The sequence below is a fragment of the Microcaecilia unicolor genome, chromosome 4 (assembly GCF_901765095.1).
Source record: "Microcaecilia unicolor chromosome 4, aMicUni1.1, whole genome shotgun sequence".
NCBI lineage: Eukaryota > Metazoa > Chordata > Amphibia > Gymnophiona > Siphonopidae > Microcaecilia > Microcaecilia unicolor.
The window spans coordinates 220468769-220489842 of NC_044034.1; the positions used below are offsets into that span (position 1 = coordinate 220468769).

Below are 21074 nucleotides of genomic sequence, written 5' to 3' on the forward strand. Positions count from 1 at the left end.
AAAGACAGAAAACACACCAAAATATCAAATGTTGAAACAAATACCAGGAAATGGAAATGGAAAGTGATGACCACAAATGCTCGCAGTCTTGGCAACAAAGTTCATGACCTTCAAGCCCTGACGTTGGAGGCAGACTTAGACATTGTTGCAATCACAGAGACATGGCTCAATGGTTTGCAAACATACCAGGCTATAATCTATTTAGGAAGGATAGAGAGGGTCGTAAAGGTGGAGGAGTAGCTCTATATGTGAGAAATGATATCACAGCAACCGAAATGACAGGGACCTGGGGTAAGGAAGAAGCGATATGGATCATCTTAAAAAGAGATGATAGAACCTCTGTCCACGTGGGTGTTGTCTACAGACCTCCAACACAATTGGAAGAATTAGATAAAGACCTGATCGCAGATATTCAAAAGTTGGGAAAGAAGAGAGAGGTGCTGTTGCTGGGAGATTTCAATCTGCCGGATGTAGATTGGAAGGTTCCGTCTGCGGAATCGGAAAGAAGTAGAGAGATTGTGGATGCTTTCCAAAGTGCTCTGCTCAGACAAATGGTCATGGAACCCACGAGGGAGGGAGCGACGCTGGATCTGGTGCTCACAAATGCGGATAGCGTGTCAAATGTCCGAGTGGGTGCCCACCTGGGCGGCAGTGACCATCAAACGGTTTGGTTTGATATGACGGCTGAAGAGGAGGGTTGCCACTCAAAACTCAAAGTCCTGGATTTCAAGCGTGCTGACTTAAGTAAAATGGGGGAATACCTAAGGAAGGAGCTGATGGGCTGGGAGGTCATACGAGAAGTGGAAGGACAGTGGTCCAGGCTGAAAGAAGCTATCAATAGGGCCACAAACCTTTATGTAAGGAAAGTAAATAAAAGCAAGAGAAAAAGGAAACCGCTATGGTTCTCCAAGCAAGTGGCTGAGAAAATAAAGGTTAAAGAGTTCGCATTCCAGAAATACAAAAAAACTCAAGATGAGGAACACGGGGAGGAATACTGGAGGAAACTGAAAGAAGCCAAGAGAGAGGTACGTCTGGTGAAAGCGCAAGCGGAAGAACAAATGGCTAGAAAGGTAAGGAGGGGTGACAAAAATTTCTTCAGGTATATTAGTGAAAGGAGAATGACTAAAAAGGGAATTGTGAGACTAAAAGATACTGCAAACCGCTATGTAGATAATGATGAAGAAAAGGCAAATTTGCTAAATAGATACTTTTGTTCTGTTTTTACTGAATAAAATCCGGGAGAAGGACCACGATGGACTGGCAAAAGTTCATTTGAGAATGGAGTGGATATAGCACCATTCACGGAAGAGAGTGTGTATCAACAACTAGAAAAACTAAATTTGGACAAAGCCATGGGACCGGATGGGATCCACCCCAGGATATTGAGGGAGCTCAGAGAGGTTCTGGTGGGTCCTCTTAAAGATTTGTTTAATAAATCCTTAGAAATGGGAGAGGTTCCGAGGGATTGGAGAACGGCGGAGGTGGTCCCTCTTCACAAAAGTGGTGATAGGGAAGAAGCTGGAAACTACAGGCTGGTAAGCCTCACTTCGATTATTGGAAAAGTAATGGAAGCGATGCTGAAAGAAAGGATAGTGAATTTCCTGGAAGAAAATGAGTTGCAAGATCCGAGACAACATGGTTTTACCAAAGGGAAAATGTGCCAAACGAATCTCATTGAATTCTTTGATTGGGTGACCGGAGAATTGAACCGTGGACGTGCTATAGACGTAATCTACTTAGATTTCAGCAAGGCTTTTGACACGGTTCCCCACAGGAGGCTCTTAAATAAACTGGATGGGCTGAAGATAGGACACAAAGTGGTAAACTGGATTAGGAACTGGTTGACGGACAGGCGCCAGAGGGTGGTGATGAATGGAGTTTGCTCGAGGAGGGAAAGGTGAGTAGTGGAGTGCCTCAGGGATCGGTGCTGGGGCCATTTCTGTTCAATATATTTGTGAGTGACATTGCCGAAGGGTTAGAAGGTAAAGTTTGCCTATTTGCGGATGATACTAAGATTTGTAACACAGTGGACACCCCGGAGGGAGTGGAAAACATGAAAAAGGATCTGAAAAAGCTAGAAGAATGGTCTAAGGTTTGGCAATTAAAATTCAATGCGAAGAAATGCAAAGTGATGCACTTAGGGAGTAGAAATCCAAGAGAGGTGTATGTGTTAGGCGGTGAGAGTCTGCTAGGTACAGATGGGGAGAGGGATCTTGGGGTGATAGTATCTGAGGATCTGAAGGCAATGAAACAGTGTGAGAAGGCGGTGGCCGTAGCTAGAAGGTTACTAGGCTGTATAGAGAGAGGTGTGACCAGCAGAAGAAAAGAGGTGTTGATGCCCCTGTACAAGTCGTTGGTGAGGCCCCACCTGGAGTATTGTGTTCAGTTTTGGAGGCCGTATCTTGCTAAGGATGTAAAAAGAATTGAAGCGGTGCAAAGAAAAGCTACAAGGATGGTATGGGATTTGCGTTACAAGACGTATGAGGAGAGACTTGCGGACCTGAACATGTATACCCTGGAGGAAAGGAGGAACAGGGGTGATATGATACAGACGTTCAAATATTTGAAAGGTATTAATCCACAAACAAACCTTTTCCGGAGATGGGAAGGCGGTAGAACGAGAGGGCATGAAATGAGATTGAAGGGGGGCAGACTCAAGAAGAATATCAGGAAGTATTTTTTCATGGAGAGGGTGGTAGATGCTTGGAATGCCCTCCCGCGGGAGGTGGTGGAGATGAAAACGGTAACGAAATTCAAACATGCGTGGGATAAACATAAAGGAATCCTGTGCAGAAGGAAGGGATCCTCAGGAGCTTAGCCTAGAATGGGTGGCAGAGCTGGTGGTTGGGAGGCGGGGCTAGTGCTGGGCAGACATATACGGTCTGTGCTGGGGCTGGTGGTTGGGAGGCGGGACTAGTGCTGGGCAGACTTATACGGTCTGTGCCGGGGCTGGTGGTTGGGCGGCGGGGATAGTGCTGGACAGACTTATACGGTCTGTGCCAGAGCCTGTGGTGGGAGGCAGGGATAGTGCTGGGCAGACTTATACGGTCTGTGCCAGAGCTGGTGGTTGGGAGGCAGGGTTGGTGGTTGGGAGGCGGGGATAGGGCTGGCCAGACTTATACGGTCTGTGCACTGAAGAGGACAGTACAAATAAAAAAGTAGCACATATGAATTTATCTTCTTGGGCAGACTGGATGGACCGTGCAGGTCTTTTTCTGCCGTCATCTACTATGTGTATTCAACATGTAATTAAACATTGCCGGAGAATGTGGTAAAGGCAGTTAGCTTAGCAGAGTTTTAAAAAGGTTTGGGCGGCTTCCTAAAGGAAAAGTCCATAGACCATTATTACACGTGAATCACTTGTTTATTCTTTCCAAAAATACTAGGATTAGGGGACACACAATGAAGCTACAAAGTATTACATTTAAAACAAATCAGAGAAAATTTTTCTCCACTCAACATGTAATTAAACTCTGGAATTTGTTGCCAGAGAATGTAGTAAAAGCAGTTAGTTTAGCGGGATTTAAAAAAGGTTTGGATGGCTTCCTAAAGGAAAAGTCCATAGACCATTATTAAAATGGACTTGGAGGAAATCCACTGGTTATTTCTTGGATAAGCAGCATAAAATGTATTGCACTTTTTTGGGATTTTACCAGGTACTTGTGACCTGGATACTGGGCTTGATAGACCTTTGGTCTGTCCCAGTATGGCAATACTTATGTACTTATGTAAACAATCTACTACAGATCAAGACATGATCAACAAGGATGAAAGCAGATGTGAGGTTTAAAGAGACCAGTAAGGCAAACTAGCCTGAGTCAAAATAACCACTTAGCAAAGCAGAAAGGTCTGCTTTGCTTGCTGAGTAGACCTATGTAAGAAGAATATTTGCCACCTTGAATGTAAACCATGGGATCTGAGAAGTACATAAGAAAATGCATTTTTATATTATTATTTCAAAGATTGTTTTTTCTTCCCTTCTAGAATGTACAGTTGAAACTTCATAGTGGAAAATATGAGATGCAGGAAAGAGGACATGGAATAACCATCCCTTTCAGAATGTATCCTTGGGGACTTTATATAGTAATTGAGGCCAGCAATGGCCTAATGCTGATTTGGGACAAAAAGACCACTATATACATTAAACTGGACTCTTACTTTCGGGTAAGTCTTGCATTTCTCTCAAAGCTTCATATAATAGTTTGATTTTAGGGATAAAGAAAGAGAATAGAGTAGTAAGAAGCAAAATGGTGTGTGACATATACACTGTGGATGTGATATAAGTTCAGGGGTCTCCAACAATTGGTCTAAAATATACAACAGATAATGGATCAATTGGTCAAAACAAAAGAGGAGACAGGATACTGATGCAAGAACAGTGCCATTTTATAAGAAAAAACTACAGCAATAAACAGGTCTCAGACCTGCTGATTTTGAGAAATTAAAGAGTAGCACACAACCTTTATGAAAGAAGTTAATTAAAAAAAAAAAAAAAAAAAAAAAAAAATATATATATATATATATATATATATATATATATATATATAATTCTCACCACCAACGTTCTAATGTGGGACTGCCTGTGTCCATGGCTCCGTAGCCAGAATGACGTCACTAACAGCTGATTCCTTCAGATCAAGTGGCAGGGAGCGGCGCATCAAAAAACTACAAGCGCGGCACCACAGAACCTCCCCCCCCCCGGCACATGAAACACCCCCTCCCCCCACCCAAAGCACATCAACACCCCCCCCCCCCCCAGCGCATCAAACCCCATCACCACCCGCAGATGCCAGTAGTAATGCTGTCCGGCCACTGCTGCTTCTCCTGTTGAGCAGCAGCAGCTGCTACAAAAAGAAAAGAAGAGATAAATGTTTTTAAACCCAGCCCAAGTCATTCGGAAATGCCCGAGTCTTATAACGCAGTCTCTGCAGCCGCTCCTCCTCTCGCCTCCACGTCACTGCCTCCTGGAGTAAGACCCCGGAGGAGCGCAGTGACGTGACAGGCGAGAGGAGGAGCGGCTGCAGAGACTGCGTTGTAAGACTCGGGCATTTGCGAATGATTTGGGCTTGGTTTAAAAACATTTATTGCTTCTTTTCTTTTTGTAGTGGCTGCTGCTGCTCAACAGGGGAAGCAGCAGCGGCCAGACAGCGTTACCACTGGCAGCTGCGAGTGGCGAGGGGGTTTGATGCGCCGGGGCGGAGGGGTGGGTCGCTGGACATGGGGGGAGGGGAGGATCGTTGGACATGGGTAGCTGGAGGGGGGAGGGGAGGGTCGATGGACATGAGTAGCTGCAGGGGGGGCAGGGATAGAGGACATGGATGGCTGAAGGCGGGGCAGGGGAGAGGGAGGTGGGCAAGGGGTCCTGAGACCAGAGAGGAGGGGGTGGGAAGGGGGGATCTGCGAGAGGGGGTGGGGGATCACACTCACTCACTCATTCACTGTCTCTCACATACACTCTCTCTGACACACTCCCTGTCTATCACACTCTATCTCTCTGTCACACACACACAGTCTCACACACTCTCTCTCTCACACAAACACACACACACGCTGTCTCTGTCTCTCTCTCTCTCATTCACTCTATGATACACACACTCCATCTCTCACACACACTCTCTCTCAAACATACATACTCCGAGGAAAACCTTGCTAGCGCCCGTTTCATTTCTGTCAGAAACAGGCCTTTTTTAATAGTATATATATATATAAGTGAAGAATATATATGAGTGGAAAAAGTTAATATGATAAAATTAAAAAGCACAAAAGTTTGTCGATGTTGTTCTACAAGTGCAGATTGTGGCCAATGCCACATAGGGTTAATGCCTTGATTAGATTAAAGCACGTGGTGTATTCTCATTATTGACTTTAAAAAAGTGATCTGCCACATGACAAATGTATGACTTCACATCTTTATCCTGATTATTTAATTTTTAAACCAATTGTCCATTAGACCAATTGTCCAAGAGTGCCAAACTGGGAATCTGGCAGCACTTTCATGTTCCTAAGACTTCTAGTTGCTATGTTGCTTGTTCACTCTGCCCCCATCTATAAAATGCTAAGTTTCTGTAACTTTAAATAAAATTACCCTTTAATGCTAGAAGTCATTGTCTAGTGAGGGCAGGGGCGTAGCCAAACATCGAATTTTGGGTGGGCCTGGGCCCAAGATGGGTGGGCAGAACTCCGCCCTTTCCCACAAGTGATTTGGTCTCTCCCTCTCTCGCCTGCATGCCATATGGTCTCTCAAACATCTCCCCTCCCCCGCATACCTTTTAAATAGCAGATTTTCACCGGCAGCAAGCAGCAACTAATACACACTGCTCATATTGACCCCACAGCTTTCTCTCCGATTTAAATTCCTGTTTCCGCATAGGCAGGAATATTTCAGAGGAAAGGCTGTGGGGTCGGTGTGAACACTATGTATCAGTCGCTGCTCGCTACTGGTGAAGATCTGCTATTTACAAGGTATGCAGGAAGTTGTTAGGAGTTTTCAGCTGGTGGGGCTTGGTGATCCCTGCCAGCCACATCATATGTGTGACCCAGGCCCACCCATGGCTACGCCACTGAGTGAGGGAGGCAAATCTTTACAGAAACAGGGAATTACAGAATAAAAAGAGAGGCTAATATTTAAAAGGTTTATCCTAGTAACATTCAAAGGGGCCCTTTTAGTAAGCTACAGCAAAATCTGAGTTTAGCGCATCCTAATGGGGGACTTTTTACCATGTCCCACACTATTTTTTCCATTAGTGCTCAGGACTTGCAAAAATATTAACACAGGAGCACTTACCACGTGAATGTGCTAGTTGTTTAGTGCTTCCACGCCCCTGCCTTAAAATATTTCAAAATAATAACTAGTGTGCAATTAGCACACATAAACAGGAAAACTACTGTAGTGGGTCTTTTTTCCCCACATTAAGGGCTCGATTCTATATATGGCGCCTAAAAAATCAGCACTGAAAAAACTCACTTAAGAGGTATTCTATAAGCCGCACCTAAAGTTCTGCTCAGCTTATAGAATTAACGTTTAAGTGGAGAGGTTGTGTGTAAATTCAGGCTACATCATTTGTACCAGTGAAAACATTTACACATGGAGCACTGTTATTCTACAGTTACATGCATAATTTAAAACCACGCCCCTGATCCAAGGCTGCTGAAAGACTAAGCCAGGCCCGGGGCAAGGCTGCCCCCCCCCCCCCCGGTTGATGCCCTCGCCGCCGCCACCGCTGCAGCTGCAGTCCCCGGTCTCACCTTCCTGCCCTGGCTCTGTCCGCCACCGGGCCCCCTGCATTAAAATCTGCAGCGCCTCAACTCCGTTTGGAAAGGCAGATCACCTCCCTTCAGGCCTTCCCTCACTGTGTCCCGCTCTCGTCCGATGTAACTTCCGGTTTCCGTGAGGGCGGGACACAGGGAGGGCCCAAAGGGAGGCGATCTGCCTTTCCAAACGGAGCTGAGGCACTGCCGATTTTAATACAGGGGGCCCAGTGGCAGATGGAGCCGAGGGCAGGCAGGTGAGACTGGGGACTGCAGCGCCGGCGGCCTGACCCCGGTGCCGGGCACCCCTTGGCGGCCCGGGGAATTTTGTCCCCCTGCCCCCCCTCTCGGCGGCCCTGCCCTGATCTGCCCCGAATGACCATGACCTTTCCATTTTTGCTCCTCTTTTTGCATAAATTTTAAGTGCAGACCCCCAAGCCTTTTACACGTGTGTCCCAATTAAATATAATCAATGCCAATAATTGCTTGTTAAAAAGCCAATTGTTGACACTAATTGGTTCATTATTCGATTAAATTGCACGCAAATAGGGGATATGCCTAAATTTACATGCACAATTTTTGGCAACTTTCATAGAATCAGGGGATAAATGTGTGTTAGTGCTTAACGCAATTTAGTAAATGGACTCAGAGTTACCTAGTCAACCCTGTGGGTTCCAGTATTTCTCCCTCCTACTCAGTAGTTATATTTTGTCCAACCAACTTGGCACAAAATTTAACATAACAAATAGAGACAGAGCTGGTGTGGGCATGTGGCTATAATTTAGCTGCATAAACTAACTGCAACAGAGAGCTGTCTTTAAGTTATACAGTAGAATTTAGACACAGGACAAAAATGTTCAGTTCATTTTTTATTCTTTTAGCCTGGTCTTCTTGATTTGTTTCACACATTCATTTTGATTTAAAAAATAATGTTTCACACACATTAGAGCTTTTTTAATGTGTGCAAATTGATTTAACACAGGTTAACACATGGTAAATTGGTTTTAAGTTCACTAAAATTTTTAAGGCATGTTAAACCAATTATTATCTAGAAAACCCAATCTAGATCACTTTGCAAGCCTGCCGGGACTTTGCTGATATGAAGACAGTTGTGCTTGTAATGAATGATGCATATGTGCATATTTTGTTTTTTTTAATGTGCATACGTACATGCAACTTGTCATTTTACAATCTCTAAGATTTGTTACCACAGGGAACATTATAATTTCTCCTAAGCAACAGGTTTTGACTCAAAAGGGTAACTTCACCTCAGTGGAAGAAGAGATGCTGGTCAGGGAGGTTCTCAAACACTGAAGGAATCTCTTTGGTGTAGCAGGACAATACCTCAACACCTACACAAAACAAACAGCATGGGTTGGGATCTGTTAAAGGCTGAATGAATTTCACAATAACAGGGATACGGAGGACCTAAAGCATAAGCGGATGGAACTCCTCAGGATTGCCAAGGTGAAGGCTAGTGGCAGCTCCCAACTCAGCAATGAAACATTGAGAGTGAAAGAGCAATAGGTCCTCCAGACACTAGCTGAGGAGGCAGAGTAGAAGATTGGTGATTTGGACACATCTCATCAGCCAGGGCCAAGCAATAAGTGTTACCTCACATGCCTTGCTCTTACCAACATGGATTCCAAGGATGGGAGGGGGAGGGGAGCTCACAACCAGCTGTGCCCATACAGCTAGCATCACTGGTGCAGGCAAGTGTGCCAGAGAAAATGATGAACCCAGAGACCCAGGAAATGGAGACCATTGAGCCACCGGTGGGCAGTGTGGAGGAGTTTCTGGACATCCAGTTTGCCTATGTTATTGCCCTTTATGGATGACAATGTAAATGCAGAGGCTGCAGCTAAGGAGGGTGGGGCCCAACAACACCAACTAAAATGCCAGCAGGAAATGGTGACCTGTGCCTCTGATCTTCTTGCTCAGAATTGGGACATTATGGCACAGGAAAAGCACAAGCTGGTGTCAGGATTGCAGATGCATGCTAGCGATGATGGATCAACAGATGTACCTGAACCAGGCAGGGGTACAGGCAGTGTGCACACTGGCCAGCAGAATAGAAATGCTATGTGAGAGAATGAAGTATATTGCACTAGCCTGGAATAGGCATCCTCTACAGCCATTCCACTAACCCCAACCACCAGCTAACCCCAACCACCAGCCATAACCATAGGTGCATGGAAGCATCAGGCCACAAGAAATGCTTTGAAGAGGCCTGTAACTGCCACCTGCCAAGGATTTCAGGAGGCACGCATGTAACACTACCCACTACACAGCAGCTAATAACACAGTGGCAGGCCACACTATCACCCTTGGTGTTCTTAGCATTTGCTGCAGCAGCCAGGGAGAGGCAGCAATGCATACTGGGGAATCATTCGCCAGCTCTGACAGCAGTGACAGCCCCTTCCAGAGTCCAGATTAGAATATGCTGGCAACCAGGCTGTGTCCAAGAGAGGGGAAGGTGCACCCCAGAAGGGAAAGGGGAGAGGAAGAGAGGGTATGGTTGTGCCCCTATAACTGCGCCACTGCCAAGATGGCAATCAGGCTCACAGATTCTTGTATCAGCTCTCCTCCACTCAGCACCAATGCCAGTAGTCACAAAGACATGCTGCACTTGGTTGTCCTTTATAGGTGGTGTAAGTCCTGACATTTTTCTTGTGTTCCCTACATGTTGACATGCTACCCAGAATCGGTGATAGATGTTGAGAATTTTGCACATGACTCCCCCCCCCCCCCCCCCAAAAAAAAAAAAATAATAAACCAACCCACATACAGCTCTGGCCATTTTCTACTTTTTCACCACATCCACATTTTGTTCTGACCTATTCTGAGATTGTATTGTAGAATTTTAGAGAGTATAGACATCAATTTGCTGGGATATCCATGCTTAAAACACTAATAGCATTTTCTAAAATGACCGCCATAGCAGCAATACTCAACCACTATGAGGGTAATTTTATAATAATAACAACTTCTCCAACCGACACAAGAACACTATCTTGCTTATTTTCGAAAGGGAAGGACGCCCATCTTCCGACACAAATCGGGAGATGGGCGTCCTTCTCCAGAGGTCGCCCAAATAGGCATAATCGAAAGCCGATTTTTTTTGCATCCTCAACTGCTTTCCGTTGCGGGGACGAAAGTTCATGGGGGCGTGTCGACAGTGTACCGAAGGCGGGACAGGGACATGGTTAAGAGATGGGCATCCTTGGCCGATAATGGAAAAAAGAAGGGCGTCCCTCACAAGCATTTGGTCGACTTTACTTGGTCCCTTTTTTTTTTCACGACCAAGCCTCAAAAAGGTGCCCATACTGACCAGATGACCACCGGAGGGAATCGGGGATGACCTCCCCTTACTCCCCCAGTGGTCACCAACCCCCTCCCACCCTAAAAAAAAATTAAAAAAACATTTTTCCAGCCTCTATGCCAGCCTCAAATGTCATACCCAGCCCCATAACAGCAGCATGCAGGTCCCTGGAGCAGTTTTTAGTGGGTGCAGTGCAATTCAGGCAGGCGGGCCCAGGCCCATCCCCCCCCCCTCCTGTTACACTTGTGGTGGTAAATGTGAGCCCTCCAAAACCCACCCAAAACCTACTGTACCCACATGTAGGTACCCACCTTCATCCCTAAGGTCTATGGTAGTGGTGTATAGTTGTGGGGAGTGGGTTTTAGGGGAGGGGATGGGGGGCTAATCACCGAAGGTAAGGGAGCTATGCACCTGGGAGCAATTTGTGAAGTCCACTGCAGTACCCCCTAGGGTGCCCGGTTGGTGTCCTGGCATGTGAGGAGGACCAGTGCACTACGAATGCTGGCTCCTCCCACGACCAAAGGGCTTGGATTTGGTCATTTTTGAGATGGGTGTCCTCGGTTTCCTTTATGACCGAAAACGGGGGACGACCATCTCTAAGGTCGAACATTTAGGTCGACCATCTCTAAGGTCAACCTAAATGTTGAGATTTGGGCTTCCCCGACTGTATTATCGAAACAAAAGATGGATGTCCATCTTGTTTCAATAATACAGGTTTCCCCGCCCCTTTGCCGGAACGTCCTTAGAGATGGACGCCCTTAGAGATGGTCATCTTCATTCGATTATGCCCCTTCACTGGTCAAACAGTCAGTTTAATCATCCTTATACCATCTGATTCATTTTATTCATTTAAATTTTATACATGGACCATTATACACACTGGAGAAACAGATCATTAGATCATTCCACTCTTAAACTACTATATATTTTCTATACATGTGGAATAGCTTGGTTAATTATATCTTTATAATTTTTCAAAATAATAATACTAAAAGGAAATGCTTCTAAAACAAATAGTGAGCACGGGCGTAGACTAGGGGGCGAGGGGGGCATTGCCCCCCCCCCCAAACGACTCACGACTTATCTTCTTACCTGAAGTCCCAGCAGCGAACTGGCGGGCGGGGCGCCAGTAGTAAAAGCACCAAACAGGCAGCTCGACTCCGTCCTTCGCTTCCCTGCCCTCTCTGCATCCCACTCCCGCCTTCCTCTGATGTCATTTCCTTTTGGGCGGGTGGGACGCTGAGAGGGCAGGGAAGCGAAGGACGGAGTTGAGCTGCCTGTTTGGTACTTATACTACCACCAGTTCGCCGCTGCAACTCTTCGGTACTAGTGGAGGTGAGCCAGCCAGCCTATCTAGTCCACTGTAAGGAAGGAAGAAGCCAATTAGAAAATCTCTGTTTTTTCCACTCCCCCACGCAGCTGTCGCCGTTCACTCAAAGCACAGCAAGCAAACCTATGAGCTGCTGCTGCCTGCATCCATATTGTCGTTCTTTATTGTTGGTCCATCTTTAGTTTCTAACACTGTTTTTGTTGGGTAGGCAGTGCCTTACAAGGTGGAGGATAAAATAAATAAATATACAATTCAGATGGCCAGATTTCATTGAGAATATATTCTGTTTCCTGATGGGTTCTGGCTCTTTTTATTTTACATTCTCTCAAGTACACAGCTGTAGGCAGCCAATGGGGATGGAGAGGAGCAAAGTGCCCTACCTCTGAATCTGTAGGTGTCAATTTAAAATCAATTAGGGATACAGAGGGGCTGATGCAGAAAGCTAACAGAAGTTTAACCACAAAGTTATTGCAAATACGCTGTCACCCCTGGGGGTCGCTCTAGTGGTCCCCTGCGGTAGGCAAAGGGCTTCGGATCCTGTGTACCTAGTTCATTAGCTTAATATTGCCCTGTTCTACTATAGAGCCTAAGCATAGATGGAGAAAAGGAGAGGTCCTGGAACAGATCCTTGAGGTACACCCACTGACAGCGAGATAGAGGAAGAGGAGGAACCACCAGAGTATACGCTGTGAGAGATAAGAGAAAGCAGAATTCCGAAATCCAAGTGAGGACAGCGTGTCAAGGAGTAGGCTGTATCAGACCAACAACAGAGGAGGGTGGGGTCTCCGAGGGATTGACCTGAGCAGCACCTTTGTGTTTTCTCATAAGTAAACAAAGAGAAGAAAGTAAAAGTGCATAGGAGAAATCATTCAAACACAGTCCTTTGAAAATCATTCGGAGTCTACCACATTTCCATTATTATTTGTGTTTGTATTCTGCAGTCCTGCTCCTGGACCTTCATCTGTGAACACTGAACACAAATATTTGTTAAGCAATTCTGCCTTATCTTTATCAACTTCTACATATTTCTCCCATTCACCCTCAAGTCTCACAATGCCAGTTTTTCACTACCTCCTATCACTAACATATCTAAAAACTGTCTTATCTTCCCATTTTACCATATTAGTTATTTTCTTCCATTTTGCATCTTTGCTTTCCTGACTACCAGCTTCTCTTAGCTTTTCTAGATGTCGTTGCCTGTCTCCCTCTTTCTGTGATCTCTTGTAATTTATGAAGACTAGCTTTACCTTCAGCTACTACTTTTGAGAACCAAATCAGCCTCTTTTTCCTCGTACTTTTAATTTTTTTCTTTACCAAAAGGTTTGTTACCCTTAAAATAGCTTCTTTCAGTTTTGCCCACTGCTTTTCTACTTTTCCCAGATGTTTTCACCCAGCTAACAACTTCTTCAGGTATTCCCCCATCTCAGCAAAGTTAGTTATTTTGAAATCTAGAACCTTCACTTTTGAATGAACCTCTCCATGCCTATATTAATATTGAACCACATCATCAGAAACATTCTCCCCATTCATTAGCACTAGGTCCAGTATGGCCCCATCCCGCATGGGTTATATTACAGTTTTCTCTGTAGAAAATGTAGAATCTCACTACTTCTAGAAGACCCCACAAAAGGAATTATCGCAATCAGCATCTGGCATATTAAAATCATCTATTTATAGCACTTCCTCTTTCATAGCTATATTTTGAATGTCTTCATTTATGTTTCAACGGTTTTTATTGATGACAAATCAAAAGGTACAAATCCACCTCAGCACAGTGAATTCTTGACAATATTGCCTCACTTACAGTGGTAATACAACAAGTATACTTGCACTGCTTACAGTCATCAAACTTTTTACATTTCCCCCCCCCCCCCGCCCCCAACTATGCTTTATTCCAACAGTGTTTATGAAAAACAGTATTACTTGAACCTCTAAACAAAACAGTTTGAGAGACATATATATCTTTAACCATCTTCCAAATCCCCCCTTATCTCTCCGTGGTATCATTTTTATTGATAACATTTTAGAATTAACATCACGCTCCACCTTCTAAACCCCCAAGAGAGCATTCTTGAATATGCTATTAAAGGAACAATATATTACTTACAGTCTGCAAAAAAACTCTATCCATTAAATCCCTCCCTCACGCCCTCCGTTTTTAGTCCCAACCTTTGACATTTACTCAATATATGTCCCCCCTACAAAACAGATTGAACTCTATAACAATTAACACTAAACTTCATTTTTATACATATAGCTGAAAATCTATGTCCTCCTCCCTTTCCCTTTAAACCATATGAAGCCTAAACCCTATTATTCCTGTGACGACCTTCCCTCGCCGCATTCTTATAGGCTACTCCCAAATTACTGGTCTGCCCTCTCGCCAGGGCGTCTCCATCAATACTCTGTATCTCAGAAGAGCTTGTCCAAAGCTTATAATATCGCCTTTAAGAATACCCCTAATCACATTGCCCATTCATCCCCTCCCTCACCACCCCTTCTCGAAAGAAAGAAAAAAAAAAAAAAAAGGTTAAAAACGATTCAATATAAAGCTGCGTGCTCTTGGCGACAATGTCTGTATATATGGCTCCCAAATTTCCATAAATGCTTTTCGTTTCTTCGGGGAGGAACCCACCACCCTACGCTCCTGCAACAGTAATTCATGCAATCGGTTCCTCCAGTGCCAATAATCCGGCGCCTCCTTCTGCATCCACATGAGCATAATCAATTTCTTCCCTATAATGCCTGCTTTACGGAGAAATTGTCTACCCCCCCCTCGTTTGCTGAGTGAAAACTTCAAATTTATCTAGCAAAAACCCCATTGGAGAAGAGACCACTCTGCCCTGTACCACCGATTCTGTAAATTTTATAATTTGCCCCCAAAAAAGTTTAATCTTTGGACATTCCCATAGAGAGTGAAACCAAGTACTCTCTCCCCTACCACATTTCGAACATAATGGATCTGTGACCCCTCCAAATCTAAATAATTGGAGTTTGGTCATATATGCTCTATGCAGTATACGGTATTGACACTCTCGCATAGCAGCATTACAAGACAAAGTAGGTATACGAGCTGTCAGTTGTGAAAAGTTCAGGATTAGGTTAGGTCGCCGCAGATCAGTAGCCCAGCGTTGTGTTATTACCCCTGTATCCTTCCCATCACCAGGGGCTCTCAGCACCTTCTGTAGCCCAGAAACCGACAGGCGCTCCCCAGGCACAGACCTAAAGAACTCTCGAACCTTACGCCCATGTCCGCCCGCCAACTTCCCTGCCTCTAACGCCCGAACATAGTGTGCTAATTGGTAATGGGCAAATATAAAACTATGCTCTATTCCCACCCCAAGTGCTCCCAGTTCTAACATCTGTCCTCTAAGGCTTAATACATGCTCCAACCTGGTAATTCCCACCTCTGCCCATTTATGAAATACTCTATTCTCCATACCCGGTTTAAAATCCGGGTTTCTCTGTATGGGTAGCAGGTCCGAGACATCTGCTGCTAGGCCCCATCCATGCGTTAGTTCTCGCCAAGTCTCCCTTAAGGGGTCCAAGAGTATACTACGTCCCACCAATGTATGCAGCATTTTCTTTGGGCAATGCAGTAGGAAATATAAGTGGTACGGCTTAAAATAATCCTGCTCAAGAGTTCGGGGCGTGTATTCTTGTCTATCTAGTAGCCAATCTCCCAGGTGCCGCAGCAAACAAGCTTGATTGTAACGGCGTATGTCCGGAAGCCCCATGCCTCCTTCCCTCCAGGGGCCCATTAGGAACTGCAATGAAAGTTTTGGCTTTGAATCCCTCCAAATAAATTTCCGGATATTCCTATTAATCATGATTATATCCTTACCCTTTAGTCGCAATGGAAGAACCTGTAATAGATAAAGCCAGCGTGGAAACTCCGCCATGCGATATAAATGGATCCTCCCATGTAACGTAAGCGGCAAGACCTTCCATTTTTCGAAACGCCCCCTCTGAGACTCCATTCTGTTCCCTACATTAAGTTGATATAAGGCCGATGTGTTCATGGGGATTCGCACTCCTAAATATTGGAGGGACTCTGTAGCCCATTTCAGAGGAAAACCATTTCCCCATAGGTCCCTCACCCTCGGATTACCAGTTAATGCCCAAGATTTTAGATAATTTATTTTAAATCCAGCAAAATCTCCATACTCCTGCAGGAGCTGTAATAATGCCTCCAAGGACTGCTTGGGCTGAGTGAGATGGACCAAGACATCGTCCGCAAAAGCGGAGACTTTAAACGAAGAAGGACCCCAAGTAACTCCTGCTATCTCTGGGTGCATGTCGATTTCTCTGATCAATGGATCTAACGCTAAGACAAACAACAAGGGTGAGAAAGGGCACCCCTGACGTGTGCCCCTTCTAATTGAAAGCTTGTGGATTTTTGTATAGGGCTCCCACAGCATTCTCAAACAACCCCTCTATACCCATCCGTCTCATCACTGCGAACATAAATCCCCAAACCACTCGATCAAAGACCTTCTCTGCGTCGAAGCTGACCAACAGAGAAGGCCTGCTCTGTCTTTCTACTGTCTCCAATGAAGCCAGCAAAGCCCTTATATTTTTAGTTGCCGTTCTACCTTTTACAAATCCCGCCTGCGGGGCTGCTATCAAGTGAGGAAGTACCCGCGCCAGGCGATTCGCCAAAATCTTTGCATATAATTTTATGTCACAGTTTAACAACGATATGGGTCTATAAGAACCCACATCAGACTCCTCTTTGCCCGGTTTTAACAATACTATTATTTTAGCCATATTAAGCGTGGCAGATATTTCTCCCGAAGAAGCCATGGTATTGAACAAGTTAAGCAACGGGGAGGTAACCTGTTCCTGTAACAGTTTATAGAAAGCTATGCTGAACCCATCTGGCCCCGGGGCCTTATGGATATTACTTTGCTGCAGGGCCAACATCAGTTCGCCCTCCTCAATTGGACTATTCAGCGCCTCCCTCTGTGCCTCCGTAATTGTGGGCAAAGTTTGATTGTCCAAGAACAGATCACTATCCTCCACTATATCTGTTGGCTCTTTGTATAGGTCTTTATAGTAATTCCTAAAGCATTCCATTATGTCTTTTGTCTCTCGAAGTAACCGTCCCCCGCGGTCCCGGACTTGCAGGACTTTCGTTGGGCCCCTTGTCCCTTGAATCAAACGTCCCATAAAAGCTCCCGCCTGATTCCCGAACCTAAAAAGTTGGTGCTGGTAATACAGCTGGGACTTCTGCGCTCTTTGGTGTAACAATTCATTCAACTCCCTTTGCAGTGTTAATAATACTTTCTTATTGTCCTCCGTAATGTCCTTCCCGAACCGAATTCACTGCCTACGAACTTCTTTCTCCAAGCGTAGGATTTCCTTATCCCTCATCTTTCTAGCCCTCGCTCTATATGCTATTACCTCCCCCCTCATGACTACTTTTGCTGTTTCCCAATATAAACTCGCTTGATGTTGATGCTCACTGTTGTGGGTTGCAAAGTCCCCCCATTTCTCCCCCAAGTATTTCTTAAAGTATGAATCATAATATAGTTCAATTGGGAACCGCCAGCTACCCCGTCCTCCCCCCTTTCCCCGTAATCTTAAATGTACCCAAACAAATGAGTGGTCTGAAATTTCACAAACTTCGATCTCTGCTTTTGGTATATCTGGAAAGAGGTCTCTCGAAATTAGAAAGTAATCTATGCGGGATTGTGATAGGTGTGCTCGTGAGACATGTGTGTAGTCTCGCTGCGTCGGGTGTAACACCCTCCATACATCAATCAAGTTTAAGGTGGAGCTGAGAAAAGGCAAACCCCCCTGGGAATGTCCAGGCATCGATCTAGTGGCACTGCTTCTATCCAACCTAGGGTCAAACACTGCATTGAAGTCTCCTCCCAAGATTATATTGCCCCCCTGGTAGGGGCCCAATAGATCCAACAGCCCTTTGTAAAATTTTTTGTCATATACGTTAGGAGCGTACACATTACAAAAAATATAAGAGGCATTACCCCTCTCCACCTCCACTAGCACAAATCTACCTTCTGTACTTCTCTTCACTGTCTTAATTCTCATATTTAAACCTTTGCGAAACAACAATAGGACCCCTCCTTTTTTCCCCACTGCAGGCGATCCCTCTACCATCTCCACCCAACCTTTCTTAAATTTTTGATGCTCCTGGGATGTTAAGTGTGTTTCTTGGAGGAACGCGATATCCGCCCTATGTCGCTGCAGAGCCTGCAACACCTTGGTGCGCTTAATGGGTGATGAGATCCCCCCCACATTCCAAGATATTAACTTTAACTCGCCCTATCCAGACTTACTGATGTTCATTCTAAGGTCTAAACACCCTAAAGTTTGAGGGTCCACCCCCAGCCCCTGGGTGTACCCCCCCCCCCTTACCTTTAGCCATTCCCCTTGAGCAGTCATAAAAAAATACCAGCGCCTCCAGCACACATTCCAGAAGTAATAAAGAGAAAAAAAGAAAAAAAAAAACCCACCCCTCCCATCTCCCTCCCTCCTCCCTCCCTCCCTCCCTTCCCCCCCTCCTATACGCCCCCCTTCTCCACATTCAGCTCTCGTTAGAGAACTGATCACGTTTTTGCTCCGCCCCCGCCTACCCCGCGCCCTTACATTTCCAATTCTGTGTACCCCAATTACAAGAAACTCTCCCCCACTAGGATTGATGATTAAACGATGTAGCCTCCGCTCTTGTGCAAGTTCCCCCTATTCACCCCTCATCTTAACACTGGAGCCCCCCTCCCTTTTACAGCATTCCCTTCCCCTAACGAATCAGCATCTGGAAGTCCTTGTGAGAGTCTTTAATATCAAATGTCTCTCAGCCCTTGAAATCTCATTATCTCACCCTTTTTGCATCTAATGATTGATGCCTGATCCTGTTCAGGTGTTCTGTGTGCTCTCCGCTGCTGCTTGCACCTGCTTCAATTCTGTGCCCACTCGCATGCTGTTGACAAATTGCCGCGCCTCCTCATGTGCGTTGAAATGGTATTGTTTTCCCTCATGCTGGATACGCAATTTGGCGGGAAACATTAGCGCAAACCGGGCTTTCCTCTCGTACAATATTTTGCATACCTCTGCAAACCGTTTGCGCTGGGCCGCTACCGCAGCCGAAAAGTCTTGGAAGCACAAGATGGTATGAGATTCATATTGTACCTTTCCTTTTAATCGCCATTCCCGCAAAATGTCCTGCTTGTGCTTGTAATTTAGAATTTTGCAGATGACAACTCGCGGTCTCTCGTTCCCCTGCCTCTCTCTGCTCAACCGATGGGCCCGCTCGATTTGTAATCCATTCTCTAGCCGTTGAAGATTCAAGACTTTTGGGAGCCATGATTCCAGAAAATCGCAGAGGTCCACCTCCCACACCGTCTCCGGAATACCGACGAAACGGAGATTATTCCTCCGCGACCTATTCTCTAGGTCTTCCACCTTCGCTGTAAGCTCCTCTAGGGCGTCCTTCAGGTCTTTTTGAACTTTGTCCCTTTGCATGCACTGGTCTTCAATGTCCAATAGCCGTTTCTGAAAGCCCGCCATGTCTGCGTGCAAACCTTCAAACTTGCCATCTAATTGTTCAATCTGGTCTGAGATTTTTTGAAGCTTGCGGTCTACTGACGATTCCAGCAGGGTGGAAACCTCTGCCGCTATTTCAGCAGCCCAAGCGGAGCTTACCGATTCCCCCGCGTGGCTGGCCTCCGCCATCTTGCCCTCGCGGCTTCTCGCTCCGTCTTTCTTACTGGATTTAGATGTCATGCCAAATGTTTCTTTTATCGCCTACGGTGCCCTCACACTATCGGGGTGTTCCGATTGTGCTGGCTGACTTCAGTTGGGTTTATCAGCTGCTTATTATGGCGCTGCGGGCTTGATGTTAACGGCGGGGCCTCGGAGCTCTCAGATGCGGCGTCCTTCCCTCAGCCAAGCATCACGTGATCTCTTGAATGTCTTCATTTAAATCTCTGTCTACTTTTTCTGCCTGTGAAGGAGGCCTATATATCACATCAATTTATATAAAATTTCTATTCTCTCTTTCCAGATTAACCCACGGTGCCTCTTCCTTTCCCTGAAAGTCCTGCAATTCTGTCACTTTAATTTTATCATTAAATTCTTCCTCTCTTTCTTTCCACCCTGTCCTTCCTGAACAAATTATAGCCCGATATAACTATATCCCAGTCATGTTTCTCTGTGAACCATGCTTCTGTGGCTACCACTAAATCCAAGTCAGCCTCTTTCATCACAGTCTCTAGATCCAAATGACACAGCTGGACAAAGGGATAAAAATGAAAACAAGTGTTTATTTAATTGAATCCTGTTGCATCACAGGACCAGGAACAAAAGATAGAACGCCTATGTAGTTCAATAAGCAGTCTTAAGCAGGCCTCAGGCTGGTAAGGCCTGAACACAGTCTGTGGCTGATAGGGCGACCCCACCCCAAATACAGCCTGTGAGTCTTTCTTGGTTCTTCTCCGAGTACTAGGGTCTGGCTCCAGCCAGACCTCAGAGCAAGGCTTGTCAGTCTCAAACAAGAAGCAAAAGTGGCTTACCTCAGTCAGGTCACAATTCTCAATCATAGATGGCGTACACTGGGGATTCAATTCCTTCTTCTCTCTGGGGGGGCCTCCTTAACCTCAGTGAGACCCTGTCTTATATACTTCCTAGTTTAGGCTCCACCCCTCCTTGCAGCTCACTTTCTCCCGGGTGGAACTAGTACTCTTAAGGAGGCTCAGGCTATCTAAGGGACTGTTCTTAAGGGTGAGGTGCAGAGTTATATAAACCCCCTGTCGCATTCTCGAGGGCCTTGGCATGCTGTCGGGTCCTCGAGGCGGAACTGGGAATAGCGAGTCCTTGAACCCTGCCGAGGAGCGGCAGAGGCAGGCAAGACCACCCTGGAGCGGAACACATGGAAGGGCCGGACTGGACCTCTGGATTGGAAGCAGGCAACTGGAACTAGTAGAACAGGAACCTCTTCACCTGCACTTAGCCACCGTTCCGCTGGAGTTGAGCTCTAGCGTGCAGGCGGCCGGCAGGACTTGCAGGACAAGGTGGAACTGGAATCCAGAGAACCCGACCCTGGGTCTAGGAAACACGAGGGAACAAACTATACTAGACTGCACTAAGCGCTGCACGCAGCCACTAAGCCAGACACACCGGACAGACTAGACAGACAGAAGCTTATCAGGA

The 21074-nt window shown here is 45.7% G+C and overlaps 1 protein-coding gene across 1 annotated transcript in view; it reads left to right on the forward strand.

The window, feature by feature from the left end:
* LOC115469677 (mucin-2-like) overlaps positions 1–21074 on the forward strand; it is a 257743-nt gene that overhangs the window by 159613 nt on the left and 77056 nt on the right. Inside the window, exon 9 of the mRNA XM_030202465.1 lies at positions 3985–4164. Coding sequence (XP_030058325.1) covers positions 3985–4164 — 180 coding nt within the window. The remainder of the gene's footprint in view (positions 1–3984; positions 4165–21074) is intronic.